The 16,612-nt window shown below is 36.5% G+C and overlaps 1 protein-coding gene across 3 annotated transcripts in view; it reads left to right on the top strand.

Annotated features, from left to right (window-relative positions):
• wts (serine/threonine-protein kinase warts) overlaps positions 1 to 16,612 on the top strand; it is a 129,483-nt gene that overhangs the window by 92,653 nt on the left and 20,218 nt on the right. For all 3 annotated transcript variants that reach the window (XR_011335671.1, XM_069843781.1, XM_069843780.1), the window contains exons 4-7: positions 6,381 to 6,501; positions 11,015 to 13,232; positions 15,044 to 15,222; positions 16,203 to 16,483. Coding sequence is in view for 2 of the 3 variants with exons in the window: in XM_069843781.1 (XP_069699882.1) it covers positions 6,381 to 6,501; positions 11,015 to 13,232; positions 15,044 to 15,222; positions 16,203 to 16,483 (2,799 nt within the window). In the remaining variant the exon portion in view is untranslated. The remainder of the gene's footprint in view (positions 1 to 6,380; positions 6,502 to 11,014; positions 13,233 to 15,043; positions 15,223 to 16,202; positions 16,484 to 16,612) is intronic.

Below are 16,612 nucleotides of genomic sequence, written 5' to 3'. Positions count from 1 at the left end.
CTACTATATCATCCTTAGCTATAATTAGTAATCATTTGTACCCAAGAAATTTTTATTGTAAATGATTTCCTATGTTTTCTTATCATTTATCTTAATGTTTTTTTTTTTTTTTCCTTTCAAATTGTCATTGTTTTTAATCATTGTTCATTGTGAATTGATTAGTAGGCCGATCTATGGAACCCTGATTTAGGGCGGTTTTTTGTTGATATAAATATCTTTAACATGTATTATAACTATGAACTGTTACTATGAACTGTTTTAGTGTTGTTACAATTACTACTTGTCTCGCGCCGTAGCGTCGTGGTCTAAGGCATCATGTCTAGGACTCACATTACGGAATGAGTAGCTGATTCGAGTCTTAATAGGGAAGGAATTTCCCCATGAAATTGCTGCCAGTGTATGGGATCGATGCCCATCCGCCATCGTGATAAATTGTGTAGCTGCATAATCATCAAAATTAAACACTTACTTTTCATGTTGGGATTATTTGAAAGTGTATATCACTCATGGGCTGAAATAGAAAGATACATTATTATTATTATTATTATTATTATTATTATTATTATTATTAACTGAACTCTTATAAAGTCTTTTAGTAACGCTTACTCTTAATTTCATTAAGCTAATTAATTATATATCTGCATTTCGGTGCTAAGGGAAACAAAATTTATTCATCTCAAAACTTTATTTTCGAGTTGTGCCACTATTGGAGTCCATAAGCGAATGTCATGCCGATATGGAACCATTTCTGGACACTACTTAATTACGAAAAAATATATGATTGCGTGCCCCCTTTCACATCGGAAAATTAGGAATAGTTATTCTTAAATATCTAGCAGGAAGGTAAACTCATATCGTTGATCTTAAATTGATAAGAAAGATGTCTGGTCGAGTTTTGATGGTAGTACTCCTATATGTAGGCAAAACGTTTCGCAACAGTGCCCACAAGTAGCATATAATTATACAGACTCTCATGTTTACTGCACGTGCGCAATGCGTTGTATCTGAAACTTAGTAAAATTAGACGGCCTATTTATTTTTTATGGAATTATACCACAGTCTAGTATATACAGTCACGAAGCTTGAGTTTATGAGGGTACTAGGAATAATAGACTGTGCAGGTACTATTTCGCATTGTCTGTAATGAGGCGATAGTAGCGATCCTAGTGGTTAGCAACTATCTCTGGATGCATATTTACTACGTATTGAGCTTCGTGACTGTATATACTAGACTGTAATTATACGTTTAACACGTGAGTTGAATAGAATTGTTCAAGTTGAGAATGACATTGATTCAGTTTTCTTTTAAAGTTGACTCTAACGTTAGAAATGACAGTAGAAATTAATTGTATAACTTAATAATAGAATCCATTTGAAACCTGTGTACTTACGAAGCAATAACTGGAACATGACGGGTGTAAAATAGTTGTAATCTGCTGCTCGAACATGAAACAGGTGATAGCTGGCCTGATTCCCATGATACCCGTCGCTGTTCTTCATCCTTAGCCCTCCCATTTCCTCGCCCCTTAGGCTACGAGCTCTCTTATTGACCCTCTCACCTTGTTGTATATGAGGACCACTTGGTGACCAATAAATATGAAGTGGAGCAGGTTTTCTCAGAATAGTAGACCACATGCCTACCTCACTGTTATTTCATATTAAGGTACCAATTCTTTTATTTACTTGAAGTCTCCTGTAGGTTCAAAATACCTTTCCTTATATAGATCTATCAGTAGTCCGACCATATAATTGAAACGCATCATACGAGTATAGTTAAATGTCTAATATACTTGTGGTGCTAGTTACTTAACATACGACGAAATGTATTTATGTAGTACAGTTCCCGTTCAAAAATAGTATTATTTGTAGTCAGTATACAGAGTGTCCCATTTATCTTGTGCACTTATTATAACTCTTTTGTTTGGATAGGTATTGGAATTTTTGTTTTTGAGAGTTCTGTTAGAACGAGGGGCTAACATAATTGTAGAGATTTGGTGCATGTAACTACATTACGGTACAAGATACACGTGGTAATCAATTTTGCAAATAGCACTATATACTTTAATCATGTTACATTGATTACAGACATTAAGACGAGTTCAAAATGTATCACAATGTCATCGTCCCAATCAATAACAACAAAATGCAAAATGAATGCCATCAGAATGTGCCGTTTGTTATGGTGCCCCATTCATCTTGTTTATTAACTGACACAAAAAGAAAGACGACTGACGTCGTGTGTTGTGTGTTTGCTGTCTTAACATGTAAACAAACGATAACTGTTTACGCCACAATCCACGTGGTGGCCTGCACGCTCTCCGGACCTGTCGCCACTCGATTTCTTTCTGTGAGGAACTGTAAAGGACAGTGTATACCAAAACATTCTGACAACACCAGACGACATGCAGCAACACATTCGACAGGCTTGTGTGTCCATTCAGCCAGCAACATGCCGGGAAGTGTCATACGGTCTTTCGGGGAACGCCTTCGAATGTGCATTAATGTGAATGGTCACCATTTGGAACATCTTCTGTGACTCTCAAAGCATAACATTATCACATTGGAAGTACGTTTTTGTTTCGTTTTGGTATTGATTAGGAAGGTGATATTGAGATACATTTTTGAACTCGTCTTAATGTGTGTAATCAATGTAACATGATTAAAGTATGTAGTGTTATTTGAAAAATTGATGACGTCACGTGTATCCTTTACCATAATGTAGTTACATGCACCAAATCTCCACACTCATGTTAGCCCCTCGTTCTAACATAACGCTCAAAAGCAAAAATTCCGATATCTATCCAAACAAAAAAGTTATAATAGGTGCACAAGATAAATGGGACACCCTATATTGACAAGATATGAGCAAGAATATTATAAAACTCTCAATAATCTGAACTGACATGTTGATGCTTGTAGAAACAGATGGTAGGTGATTGTGGCGTGTACATAGCTTGTGCCAATTGGTTTAATTAGCATACATGTTATCTTCGTGGTATGTAGATACTGTGAAGAAAGGCTCTTAAACTGATGGAACGTGGTCCAGATCTTGTGAAGTTACCAGGAGCAAGTGACGTCTTTCAAGGGACACGCTTTATTTATTTTGGTATTTTTATCCGCGAGTGTATAGTGAACTTTGTAATATGAGAATAATACACCAAATGAGTAGCTTCAAACAAGATTCTGCCGCATTTGTGAACTACTTGGTAAAATAATAAAATTATTGGTTCGTAAAGTAAATTGGTGTATCAATTCTTGGTATTGTTTTTCTAAGTCAGATTATAGTTTTTTTCTAAATGGAGGGAAAGGCAATAGTGAATAGTTTAGAAAAGGTTTAATCAGGACCTTTACTAGTGAAATGCAAAAAGCCACTGCGTTTAGATGATTGAATGTGTCTTCTTCCTTCTGATGAAAGGGATGCGAAAAGTAGGTATCCTACTCTCAATTTCTATGTCTTACTTTCTATTTTCAGATAATGTTTGCCTTGAATCTCTTTATATTTCGTGTTTGTTTACCTGTTCTCAGTCGAGTAGGATATCCTTATTACTGAGGACGACGATAGTTTTAACTTTCAGAACCTTGTAATATTTTCTAGTGAACTGGCAATGAAAAAAGTCCAAGCTAAAGACATTTTAGTAATCTCACAAGCAGAAACTCATAATTTCGTAATATTTTAACCCTAACTCAGTGGTTCCCTTTCGTACCCCTTAACTACGCTTTTACTGAAACTGTACTCTAACTTTCCCTACACCATTTTTTTTTTACCACACCACTTAAATAAAATGTAACAGAACGATTTTGTATATCTAAGTTTTTTAATTTAAAATAATAGAAACAAACTTGGCAAAAGGCAATATTTATTTTACAATTTTCTGAAAGTAATAGGTAAAGGTAGGAATTTATACTACAACATGAGGATATTAGGTTAGTTGTGCTTAGACTGTCGTTACGTCATGAATGACGTGAAGCCTGAGGTATGGCCGGGTTACAACTAAACTGTGTTGTGTATCGCAGCAATTGAATGGAGAAAAGTTTCTCAGACGTAGGGTTCAGCGTTGTGCTCCGGCAATTGGTTTGTTTACATTGCACTGCGATTTTTTTTTTCTACATCCGGCCAGAGGCCATTTTCCGAAATATTTCTGTTTTTCAGGTTTTCAGTGTTCTGTTTACTAACTAACACTAACACAACACCCATGCCCGAGGCGGGACTCGAACCCACAACCCTTCGGACCAAGCCGTAGAGTCATTGCGTGCCTCTACGGCTTGCGCCACCCGGGTCGGCTCGATTGGTTGATTGATTAACCACATAAAGCTACAATCTCACACTGCTTATACCACGGCAGGGTTTCAACAACGAACACTCTATGCATACCTAACCTTGTAGTCCCTGTGAGTAAATTCCTGCGTAATAACTCTGATAATAATTATTCCATTAATATGTGTTTTATAATGTTATACTAGCCTATCAAATACAAAGTTTACAAAATTTTATAGGAACAAAGTAAAACGATTATAAATTACGAAACACATTAAAAATCTTTTTAGATTTATCTTTACTTGTATCATCAGGTATTGCATGGCATGAGGCAACAATATTTAATGTTCGTCATTACATTACCAATTATCTTTGACCTACCCCTGAGTGACCGGACGCATACCCCCAAGGGATACGCGTAACCCAGGTTGGGAACCGCTGCCTTAATCCAGTCTTTTTAGGATATTTTATCAACAACACTTCCTGAAAATGTGCTGCATTTTAAAGGCAATGTACGCACTACATACTTTACTACCTTTAGTGTATTTTCTACATTCACCGGGGGAAAGGATCTGGCCACCCTACCCTATTATCTTCTGGGTTTGTTGCCTCACGAGTAATGTCTTATTGATGTCAGCTATAAGGTTCCAACCAGTCTTTGGACTGTTGATTAAACATACATACTACATTCATTGTTACGCGTTTAAGCTGTTTTCAAAAATAACATGATCCACTAATAACATAGTGTTTCTCAAGCTTTTTCCACCGTGAAACCCCTTTCAACCTAGACTGTAACCGCGGGACCCTTTCAGTTCATTGTCTTTGGTTTGCTATTACAATATATTATTATTATTATTATTATTATTATTATTATTATTATTATTATTATTATTATTAATTAAAGGGGCCGTAACTATAAAATTGAAACTGGGCTATAATTGCACTACATTGGCAAAACCTTGGCATTTTCAATTTTATTGAAATTGCATATTTCGTATAATCAGTACTATGACATTTTATAAGACATAAAGAAAAATAATCATATTTATGATACAAAATGTATTATATTTTATTAGTACTTTATTTAATAATTAACAAATACGTGAAAGCTAGTATCTCAGTAATTCTGTTAAGTGGAATGAATATTTGTTTCTTAAACCTGCAGATACTTTTTATGTCTGGTTTTATGGCGGAAAATTGTAGCCTCTTTTCTGCTTCTGCAATTTAGTCTGTTTCTTTTGGTAAACACATACGCAGAAAATCCAGTAATAAAAGTGATACATGAAAAATATATTCAATTTTTGATGTTTAATAATAATAATAATAATAATAATAATAATAATAATAATAATAATAATAATGATAATGATAATGATAATAATAATAATATATAATATAATTATAATAATCATTACCACTGCCAACAGTGTTCGCTCATTTGCAATGCGAATAAATAATCATCTTCATCAACTGTGATGTTTCATGTTTTTATTGAGTCATTTTTTTTCGTGATTTATATATAAATTTTAATAAACGGAATGAAAAGTTTCCTCTTAAGTATAAAATAAGATTTTAGAACCATATAGTGCTCGTGGAACCCCTAGGATTCGCATTTGGAACCCCTGGGATTCTGCAAAACATATTTTGAGAAATGCTGCTCTCAGACATCTGCAGCTTCTCAAACCACTTTCTATGAGTATATATTCTGTGATGTGCATTACGTAATCTATTTTATCTACCCATATAATATATGGGTAGATAAAATCTACTAATATATAAATATAAATAATATTATTCTATTGAAATTTAAGGGTAGATTTCTTAGGTTATACGTCGAAGATAGAAAACATTATAATTGGTTCTGAATGCAATGTAACATTTGTCATTGACAAGTGTGGAAATATTCTGTTTTCCCTACCTGTTCCATTCCATCGTCATAATTGACTAGAAAATGTTGCACCATCCATATCATACTCAAAGATGACTATAGGATGCTTGCATGAAATAAACCGTGTATTATAGATAACCGGCAGAAATTGCTGTAATTAAGTCAATATGGAGAAATGTGTGTTTCTGTATTGGAATTCCTCATTCTGATATGTAATAAAAATTTATTTTGTTGTAGGAAGCGTCAATACGTGCCTTGAAGATGTCAGGGGGCAGATTTGAAGCTGCCCTTGACTTCCTGCCAAAACAACCACCGCAGCAGGAGCCTGTCAATGGAATGTCTAAAGGACCTTCTTCTGGTAGGCCTTACAGTTACTATACATAGTGTTCTAGGTATTTCACTGCAAACCCAGCATTCTCTAATCTTTCCTATTTTCTGCCTTCTTAGTATTTTAATGTGTTTTGCCTGGGTATCATTTTAACACGCCAGGGCAGTGAATTGAAGTTCTTACTGCTTAGCCTTCAGAGTGAGTTTATTGTATTCCGTGATGAGAGACTGCATTGAAACCAGCCATTTACAACAAAGTTATCAATGCCCAAGCCTTAGTTCATGATAACTGAAAAGTGAGGAATGTGTCATTAAAGATGATGATAATGTTATCAATTGTTTGTTTAAGCATTCCACTGCTGAAGCCATTGATAACTTAAGCAGGAATGTTTGAAATCACCTGCAAACCGACATATGTGTCACAAGTTAGTTTGTTCTGTAGGATTTCCAATTATCAGGTCAACAATTTAAAAACTTCGGGGAGCGCCCTTCTCAGATATCACTGGCAATATCCAAGATAGGGGAGGCGCAGGAATGTACGCATGATATTTTATAGGTGTACACACTCATTTTTCATTATCATATACGGTTTTTAAACAGTAACAAAGAAGGGGATTTTATAACTGAACTGTTCTATTTTATATGTGTTATCAGGCAGTACATCTCACTTGACGATATGTGTCAGAGGAAGAACAATATGGGTCATTCCATACAAAATTTTAAGAATATGCCAGCGATGTCATGAATTTTTTTGGGCTCTTAATATAATAATGTTATTATGAAAATAAATTAAACTGCCAACTATGACTGCCATGTCATTAATATTTTAGTCATACAGATGACTGAAAAATGGGTGGCAGTTACATGTTATCCATCATTTAAAATATTCTAGACACTCTATATGAAGTGCCATCGAAACTAAACAGACGCCATTGTAAACCTGAAAAACCTATTTTAATACCTTAAAGACTAATCCGAATAATATTAAGGCATGCTCATAAAAACACCTCATTGAAAAAAAGAAATAGTTTTATATTCGAATGCAACAAATTAAATTAATGCGAATTTCATTTGTATTAAAGAAAATCTTATTCCTAATCCATCTCCCAAGTTTTATGACTTTATCTAAAAAAAACCTGTGAATAATGAAATTAATAAAATTATTAATTTTTGTTCTGACGGTTGAAAATCGCTTGCTATTGTGGCGGTCGCAGCGTTCGCGAGACTTCGTAACGATGAGTAATCTCAAACGTCCGCCTCCCTGACCTTGATCGCGCAACATTCTGTACGACGGGAGAGCCTACCTGCTGAGCTCCTTTGTTCCGGTGAGTTATTTTTATTAAAAACTGACATGATATTTAAGTCAACATTCTGAAATTTTCACAGTGGAATCAATATAACCTAAAGAATTAAACACATGTTTTTTCGTCTGTAAAAATGAATTGCATTTTGTGTTCTGTATTTTTTTTTAATTATTTTACGGTGGGTAACTATTTAAAAAATTGTATATTTTTTTCATTTTAAAGGCATTTATAAACGAGGCTCTCCTTTTTCGAATTGTCCACACCTGTGGAGTAACGGTCAGCGCGTCTGATTGCGAAACCAGGTGGCCTGGGTTCGAATCCCGGTCGGGACAAGTTATCTGGTTGAGGTTTTTTCCAGAGTTTTTCCTCAACACAATATGAGCAAATGCTGGGTAACTATTGGTACTGGACCCCGGATTCATTTCACGGCATTATCACCTTCATTTCATTCAGACGCTAAATAACCTGAAATGTTGATACAGCGTCGTAAAATAACCCACTAATAAATAATAAATTTTTCGAATTCCATTGAAATCATTTTTCCATCTTCCTTTACATAGTAAGTAAACTTCAATGAATGAAGCCATGTTCTTTGTTAAACCAGTATTTTAAATTCTGATTGCTGCTAAATTATGAAGAATAGAAATATAATATTGCGTGAAATTCATATTTAGAATATACAAAATAACCTACTACAATATTTTTAACTTTTGAGACATCATGGTTCAAAAACATACTTTTTTTTGCATGGAATGACCTTAATTGTTTGTATACATCAGAAGTCTGATTAGTGTAATATGTAACTAGTCAACGATGTATGCAATGGAGGGGGAAAGGAACTGAACATCCTACTCCATTATCTCCTGGTCTAATTATCTCATGAGTGATGCCTTGTTGATGTCACTTTTGGGGTCCAGATCCGTCTTTGGATAGTTGACTAAACAACAATATATATTGTGAATACTAAATGCCGTCTTTGATGACCGGAGTGTGATAGAGGATGTTGTTGCAAAGAAATTCGAAGTAGAAATCGTCATGGTATGATGATTAGTTACGGAGATGTTAGAGGCAATACCCAGAAGTCAAATGGGGTAATAATTACTTTTGATACATAGCGCGTAGTAATTGGAGTTAAATGTCAAGAACACGACAACGATGTGATGTGTGCGACATGTACCTGTCCATGAAATGGTCGGACTTCTTGGTTTCAGCGGAAGAACTACGAAGAAAATAACTGTAGTTGGTTTATTTTCAAGTACTGCACTGTGAGTTCTCTGTGCAGTGTCTCTGTTCAAACTGATGTTACAATACCTTTCTGTTTCGCATTGTGAAATAATGTAAGCACGTGAGGTTTACATTGCGTAGGTCAAGCTGGCGCCGGTTTTCAAAGCATACTGAGCGACCCACCCGTTGTCCAGCATTGAACTAAGTCCTAGCAAACCTCTGTGCACTATGCATGGAATGACAAAAGTGCAATTTGGAAGTGCGGAATTTTCGACGAGGATCTGTGGGATTTCCAGTCTGAGTTTAAACCCTGCATATAGAAGCCTTTTCCACGGAAATGATACTTGCCCCGTTAGTCATTTGGAAAAAAAAATTGCAAGATAGAATATTGGTTCTTATCCTATTTATGCATGTTTTGATGTGGTCTATTACGCCCTGATCTTCGAAGACAGCATTTAGTATTCACTCGTGTGTATATATGTATGATATATACAGTATATGGAATGCTTTAATGAAAATATTGAGAGTACCTGATTTCATTTGTGCTATAAAAGGGGAGAAAGAAGAAAATTGTGTAAGGTTGCCACTTATGACATGATAATGCGTAAGACATATTTGAAATCATGCAAGGATACCTGCAACTTATGTGAAGAGAAAATAATTTATGTGTGTAGCTAATTAACTCAGTTTTAAAGTACGAGTATATTGACTTTTATCAGTCATAAATGTTAAGGTTCCTTTTTTAAATAAATAACTACGGAATATTAGCGACTCTTGAGGTTTCAGGCCATGGAGGGGCTCAGTTATGAAAATTAAAATGCGAAACAAAGAAGTTGGAATTTAGAATGGAAAATCATGCACTGAATATATCACAAGTCAAAACTGAAACTCGCCTGACAAATAATATAATGAAATATTTGTTGTAAATTGTTCCTCAGATCCATCCTTTTTCAGCAGCCACCACTGATAATGTGACAGGCCAGCTATTTTTTTTAATTTTTTGTTCATATTATTATTAAAAAAATTGCTGTTAGTACGAAAATTAAATTAGAATAAAAGCTATGATTTTGTATAAATTCCCCTCTCTTCTTCCCAAAAAATCAAATTTGAGATTGTGCGGAAATCGTTATGCATATCATCTCTTGGTTGTAAATTGTGCCAATAAAAATAATTTATTGCATTGCATTGCTTGTTTTTTTTAATTTTAATTTCGTGTGTTATTTTTCTTACACAAGTCAAGAATTCTGGGAGAGGTGGAAACTATATTTCAGAGAGTAGAATGTTATTTTAGTACTCTGAATTTTCTCCTATCTGAAAGTAATTGTGATAAAAATAATTTGCGTGTTTCAAAAGGAGTGTACATTAATGCTTCCTGTATGTCACATATGTGTATGTGTGTGTAAATGTGTGCATGCATGTCAAAATAAAAATGAAGCAGTAAGAAGTGAGTTGAAACACATTTTAAATGTTTGTAACTATTTATATCTGGTGAAAGAAAATAATAAGACACTTTGTAATGTGTTTAAACACTATTTCAAGCTTATCGAAATTTATTCTGAATCTTGAAGTCTACATAATAATAATATTTATTACGGTCATTTTTTGAAGAACTGGAAATAATGACAATGTATACCTGCACACGCCAACATTTTGGTTGGTAGTACTTTACAAGTCATACATATTTGATCAATTATTTGCTCCAAGATCTGTTTCAGCACCTGACAGAAATATTAATCCCAACAAAGACCTGTCTAAGCTTTTATATTTGTTTGTGTTTTATCAGTCCTACTAATGTATTTCAATATTTTTAACTATGATTCGTTACGTAACTGAATGTTATTTAATAAATTTTCATTACTGCATACCATAATTCTGATAATTAACATATTTCATTGCATACCTTGTCATATTTCAATATTGTAAAGTCTTAGATTGCCTTATTTGGTGCTCAAATTCAGTTCCAGTGTAACTTTGAAACACGGTGGTCGTCATACTAAGTTGTTTTGTGTTTCACAGGATTGCCAGCTCTGGGTACAAAACTAATGCGTAAGCCAAGCCTTGAACGGGAGTTGAGTTTGCATCGTGGCAGTCCAGCGCTGGATAGTGGTGCTGGTAGTTCACGGTCCGACAGTCCTCGCCTGGCAGACCTCGTGTCACACCCTCAACTTAGTCGGCAGTACTCCCCGAGCAGCTTTGCAGAGCCTCCACCCCCACCGCCACCTCGATGTAGTTCTACCCCTCCTCCCCCACCACCTCCTCACGCCTCCTACTCAACAGTCACCACCAACATGCAGCAGTTGCTAAAGCGCATGTCTCCTGCTCCAGTAGTTCCATCCCGACCCCCAGCTGCTCTCCCAGGAGGTGCAGGGACCAACCAAAGTTGTCCACAACCTGCCCAGCGTGGTACTAGCCCGGTAGCTTCCTCTGGAACGAGTATAGGGAACTCTTCGTCTGGACGACAGCCAATGATAGTTCAGAACGGTCCCCAGGTCCAGCAGCAGCTGACGCAGCAGATGCAGGCTCTGAACATGTACCAGAGCAATAATGTAGCTAATTCCACGTCATCTGAACCTCCGCCTCCTTATCCATTAGGTCCTTCATCACCAACAGTTCCACCACCTCCGCCGTCATATACAGCCTCTATCCAGAGTCGCCAAAGCCCCACGCAATCCCAACAGGATTATAGGAAAAGCCCTTCATCAGGAATATACTCTGGTCCAACTTCGGCCGGTTCACCGAGTCCGATTACAGTGTCTGTTTCAAGCCCCACACCCACTTCTGTTGCCCGCCCAACACCCCTTCAAGCCTGGGGAGCCCGTCAAGCAAAAACTCAGCCACCCATCATTATGCAGTCTGTTAAAAGTACGCAGGTTCAGAAACCTGTTCTACAGACAGCCATCGCACCCACTGCCCCTCAACCCATACCACCACCAGTCACAGTTTCCAGTCAGTCAACCCCTCAGCCTCCACCGCCATCCTATGCGTCCTCTATTCAGCAGAAGCAACAAGCGCAAGCACCCCCGTATCAGAAACAAGCACCGCCACCTGTGTTGCCGCAGCAGACTTCAGTGCCTCCAGTGACAACGTCAAGTCCAGTGACTGTACCTACAACCGATCCCCCAAGCTACGCTAGTACCATGCAAGCGTTGGCTGTACAGAGGGGCATAGTCACACCGGCTGTACATTTACATCATCCGCTACCTCCACCACCATATGGACCAACAGGCGAAGATGGAATTCCTCAAATTTTAAGTAGTGCTCAGGTGGCCACTGTAGAAAGCGCAGTTGCACCTAGACCGACCCCTGTTGTTCAGGCGGCACCATCCTCCCACCTTCACCCTCCACTGCAGAGGAAGTACTCTCCTGTCGTCATGGTGGATGCTGTGACCTCCCGTTCTGAGAGTCCAGTTTCGACGTCATCTGCCGATAGCAGGACAGTTCCCCAGCCACCCGTGTCTGGTGTGTATGCAGCAGCATCAGAAAATACGACTGGTGTGCCTCAACAGACCCCTCCACTGCCCCCTACTGCCTCGTCTTCTGTAGCGAATAAAAATAAAAACAATCAGGTTCCAACACAGAATGGTGGTGATAGAAGGCCGAGTCATCCAGGGCCTACTCCACCATCATATAAAATCAATCATCAGTCTCCGATTCCAGAAAGGAAACGTATGAGTAAAGAAAAGGAGGAAGAAAGAAGCGATTGTAAAGTACGTAATTATTCACCTCAAGCATTCAAGTTTTTTATGGAACAACATGTAGAAAACGTTATAAAATCGCATAGGCAGCGTGTGTTCAGGCGTCTGCAGCTTGAAACAGAAATGGCAAAAATAGGTCTTAGTGCAGAAGCCCAGTGCCAAATGCGAAAGATGCTTTCTCAAAAGGAATCGAATTATATTCGTCTCAAACGAGCCAAAATGGACAAATCTATGTTCACTAAAATCAAGCCAATTGGTGTGGGTGCTTTTGGAGAAGTTGCTCTTGTGCGGAAGATCGATACAAATCATCTTTATGCAATGAAAACTCTACGAAAAGTTGATGTTCTCAAGAGGAATCAAGTGGCACATGTGAAGGCAGAGAGAGACATTCTTGCAGAGGCTGATAATGAATGGGTTGTCAAACTCTACTACTCTTTCCAAGACAAAGACAATTTGTACTTTGTTATGGACTATATCCCTGGAGGAGATCTTATGTCACTTCTCATCAAGTTAGGTGTCTTTGAAGAACGCCTTGCAAGGTATGTATGTTTCTCTCATTTAGTGCAGAATGTTTTTCATTAGTACCTGGACATGTGTAACAGTTGTAATTTTCATGTTTGACGATTTCATTTTTTTTTTTTTTAAGAGACTTTCTTTGTTTCACTTGCAAAGTATTTTTGGACAAATTAAAAGAAGAATGTGAGGTGCTGCCTTTGATCCTAGTTGTCTTCTCGTTGTAGGAGTTTATTTCGTTTCCATTTTTTAAATACTTGTTAGATTTTTATGATTTCATGACCAAAATGAATATCATAAATTAATATACGATCTTCCAGAAAGATTTCTTTTTAATGAACAGTTTATTGCTAAGAAGTGTTTCCTTATTTTAAGGTGACTGTTGCACTTTTACTACGTCATACTACTTTTGACCAATAAAATTATACAAAAGGACGTCTTTCAACCAATCATGGCCGCTTATCACACAATTTTATCACTTCCCTAGCATTTGTTTCTTTGTTTGCCAACATTTCAAACTGCAAATTCTTTACGGTACTATAAAACATGCTTTGCGATCGTCATTTATTTCCCCAAATAGATAGTCAACTGAAAATGGCGGCTGCGTTCAAACGTTTTGGTGAAGGGAACATTAATGAAATAGAATTTTAATAAGTCAGTTAATATTTTATTGTATTAGAGTCATCATCATCATCATCCATAGCGCTACAGCCCGGATCGGGCCTCGGCTTCCTTAAGAATTCTTCTCCATCGGTCTCGATCTTTAGCCACCGTCCACCAGATTGTATTAGAGTAGTCTACTTTATTTCTTCTAATCTTTATATACTTTCTTCTGTTTTTATCACCTCCCTATCTTTTGCTTCTTTGTTTGCCAACATTTCAAACTGAAAATTCTTTATGGCACTATAAAATATGGTTTTGCGATGGGCATTTGTTTACTGAATAGACAGTCAACTGAAAATGGTGGCTCTGTTGAAATGTTTTGGTGGATCTAACATAAGTGAAATAGAATTTTAGTAAGTCAATTAATATTTTATTGTATTAGAGTAGCCTACTTTATTTCCTATAATCTTTATATACTCTCTTCTAATCGTGTAATAGTCAATTAAAACCCAGTCGAGTTTTGATTTTCTCTAGATAAATCAAAACCTCTAGTGAGATTACTGTTATAAAAGAAAATCTCCTCACTTCCTTTGATTTCAGATTTACGTACATTCTGAGCCATTCCAGAATAACTTATATAATTACTTTAAAAGCCTAAAAGACTGAACATATTAAATATAATGAATTTGATTACATCGAAACATAGAATGAGATTAAAACAATGAAGTATGTAGCTAGGAATGTTATGCCGTGAAAAGACATAAATTACATAAAATTTCATCCTTTTGGATCCCAGATTAAAAAGTAAAAGAGCATATCAGTTAAAAAGTGGAGACACTTTCATTTCGTGTAAATGTGTGAGAAAATCTTACTGTACTTAATAGAACTTCAATATTTTACATCCCTTTATGTGCTCTGTTAAGTGTAACAGTGTACTTGCGAATCATTTAGCAATTGTCATGCATCTATTTGTCTGACTTATCACAGCGTCAGCTGCTTCACTGCTAAGAGCATAGTACATGAATGGAATGATCACATTTACCAATTGCAATGATTCAGGTCTACAAACACAAGGAAAATAGAGAGACAAAATATCAATAATAATGTATTCTGGAAACATTATATGACCCTGCTGCCGCTTCTACTATTACTGTCATAATATTCACTATTAGTAGTATTGCTATTTCAGCTGTCTAAAAGCTTCAAGATTTTAACTGTGATTTGTGTCATGCAGGTTCTACATAGCAGAGTTGACGTGTGCTGTGGAGAGTGTTCATAAGATGGGATTTATTCATCGGGATATTAAGCCAGACAACATTCTGATAGACCGTGATGGACACATCAAACTTACGGATTTTGGCCTCTGCACGGGGTTTCGCTGGACGCACAATTCCAAATATTACCAACGAAATGGTAAAGAAAACAATTACTATTAATTACTTATCAGTAGTTGGGTAAACTGCAGAGTTATCTGCATACACACATTTTAACTTTGTCCTATATTTCATCCAGTTTTATAATAATTTTATATACAGTATTTTCATTTTATGTGTTGTAAAAGATGGGACAGTACCTGATACAGGCACTATTATCTGTGCATTTAGAACTGGTGGATCAAGGTCACGCACAAACGTACAAAAGTACAAACCACGCACGAGTCACTGAACTGAAAACTGTGAACTGAAGCAACGGTAATTCCGGCTGTCCCAGCTGACTTGTCGAGAAGAATGGTCCAGGATTGGGGTAATCCACACATGGCAATTGCAGTCCATTGCTTGATCTTTAGTCACCAGTTCGAAATGCACAGATAATAGTATGTCGTCGTTGTTCCTGCAATAACTCCTATGTGACAAATTTATCGATTTTCTGTTTTTTTCTCTATTAAATAACTTAAGTAGTGATATAAATAAATAATAAAATCTCCTATATGTAATTATATTTCTTTGTTTCGAAAATGTAAGAATTCACAGTCTCCTATGTGCGGCTGCCATAGGATGAATAAATGTATTTTTTCTTCCTACTGGAAACTTTTATATTTTGCACATAGGAGTTATTGCAGGAACAACGATGATATACTATTTCCCAAAATTCTCCATTAAAAAACAGATGTGTATAACGTGTGGTGTTTCTCATCCATACTTTGTATTTGTTGTCTAGTTCTTCCACGGTGCTGTCTTTAATGCTTCTACTACTGTATACGATTCTTTTATTATTTTTCAGAGCTTTGTTTCTCATCATTCCATCATCCTGCTGTTATCATGAAGCTGCTTAGTAACCACCCTGGAAGATCAAAGTTTTGATTTTGGAGTGTCCTTCTCCAGTGCAGATTTTTAACATTTCAAAACACAGTATTTGGCCCTATTCAAAGTCATGTTTTATGTTTGTCATTGTAGGTGAACATGGACGTCAAGATTCAATGGATCCAACAGAAGACTGGAGTAACGAATGCCGTTGCCATCAATTAAAGCCCTTAGAACGAAGGCGAAGAAGGGAGCACCAACGTTGCCTTGCACACTCACTTGTTGGCACCCCTAACTACATAGCACCAGAAGTGTTGCTGCGTACAGGATACACGCAGTTGTGTGACTGGTGGAGTGTTGGAGTCATTTTGTATGAAATGCTTGTTGGTTCACCTCCGTTTCTTGCCAACACTCCTGCAGAAACACAGTTCAAAGTAAGTGAATATTTGCTTTAAAATTTTTTTTTCTCCTGATGTATTGGCTTAGTTGTTCATTGTTGGATTGGATTTTGTATTTTTGTGAACCATGTCTTAATACCTTCCTAACAGATAAAAATATCTTAA

This window comes from Periplaneta americana, chromosome 13, assembly GCF_040183065.1.
Source record: "Periplaneta americana isolate PAMFEO1 chromosome 13, P.americana_PAMFEO1_priV1, whole genome shotgun sequence".
Lineage (NCBI taxonomy): Eukaryota > Metazoa > Arthropoda > Insecta > Blattodea > Blattidae > Periplaneta > Periplaneta americana.
Note: the sequence above shows the minus strand (reverse complement) of the source record. Positions and strands in the feature narration are given on the sequence as shown.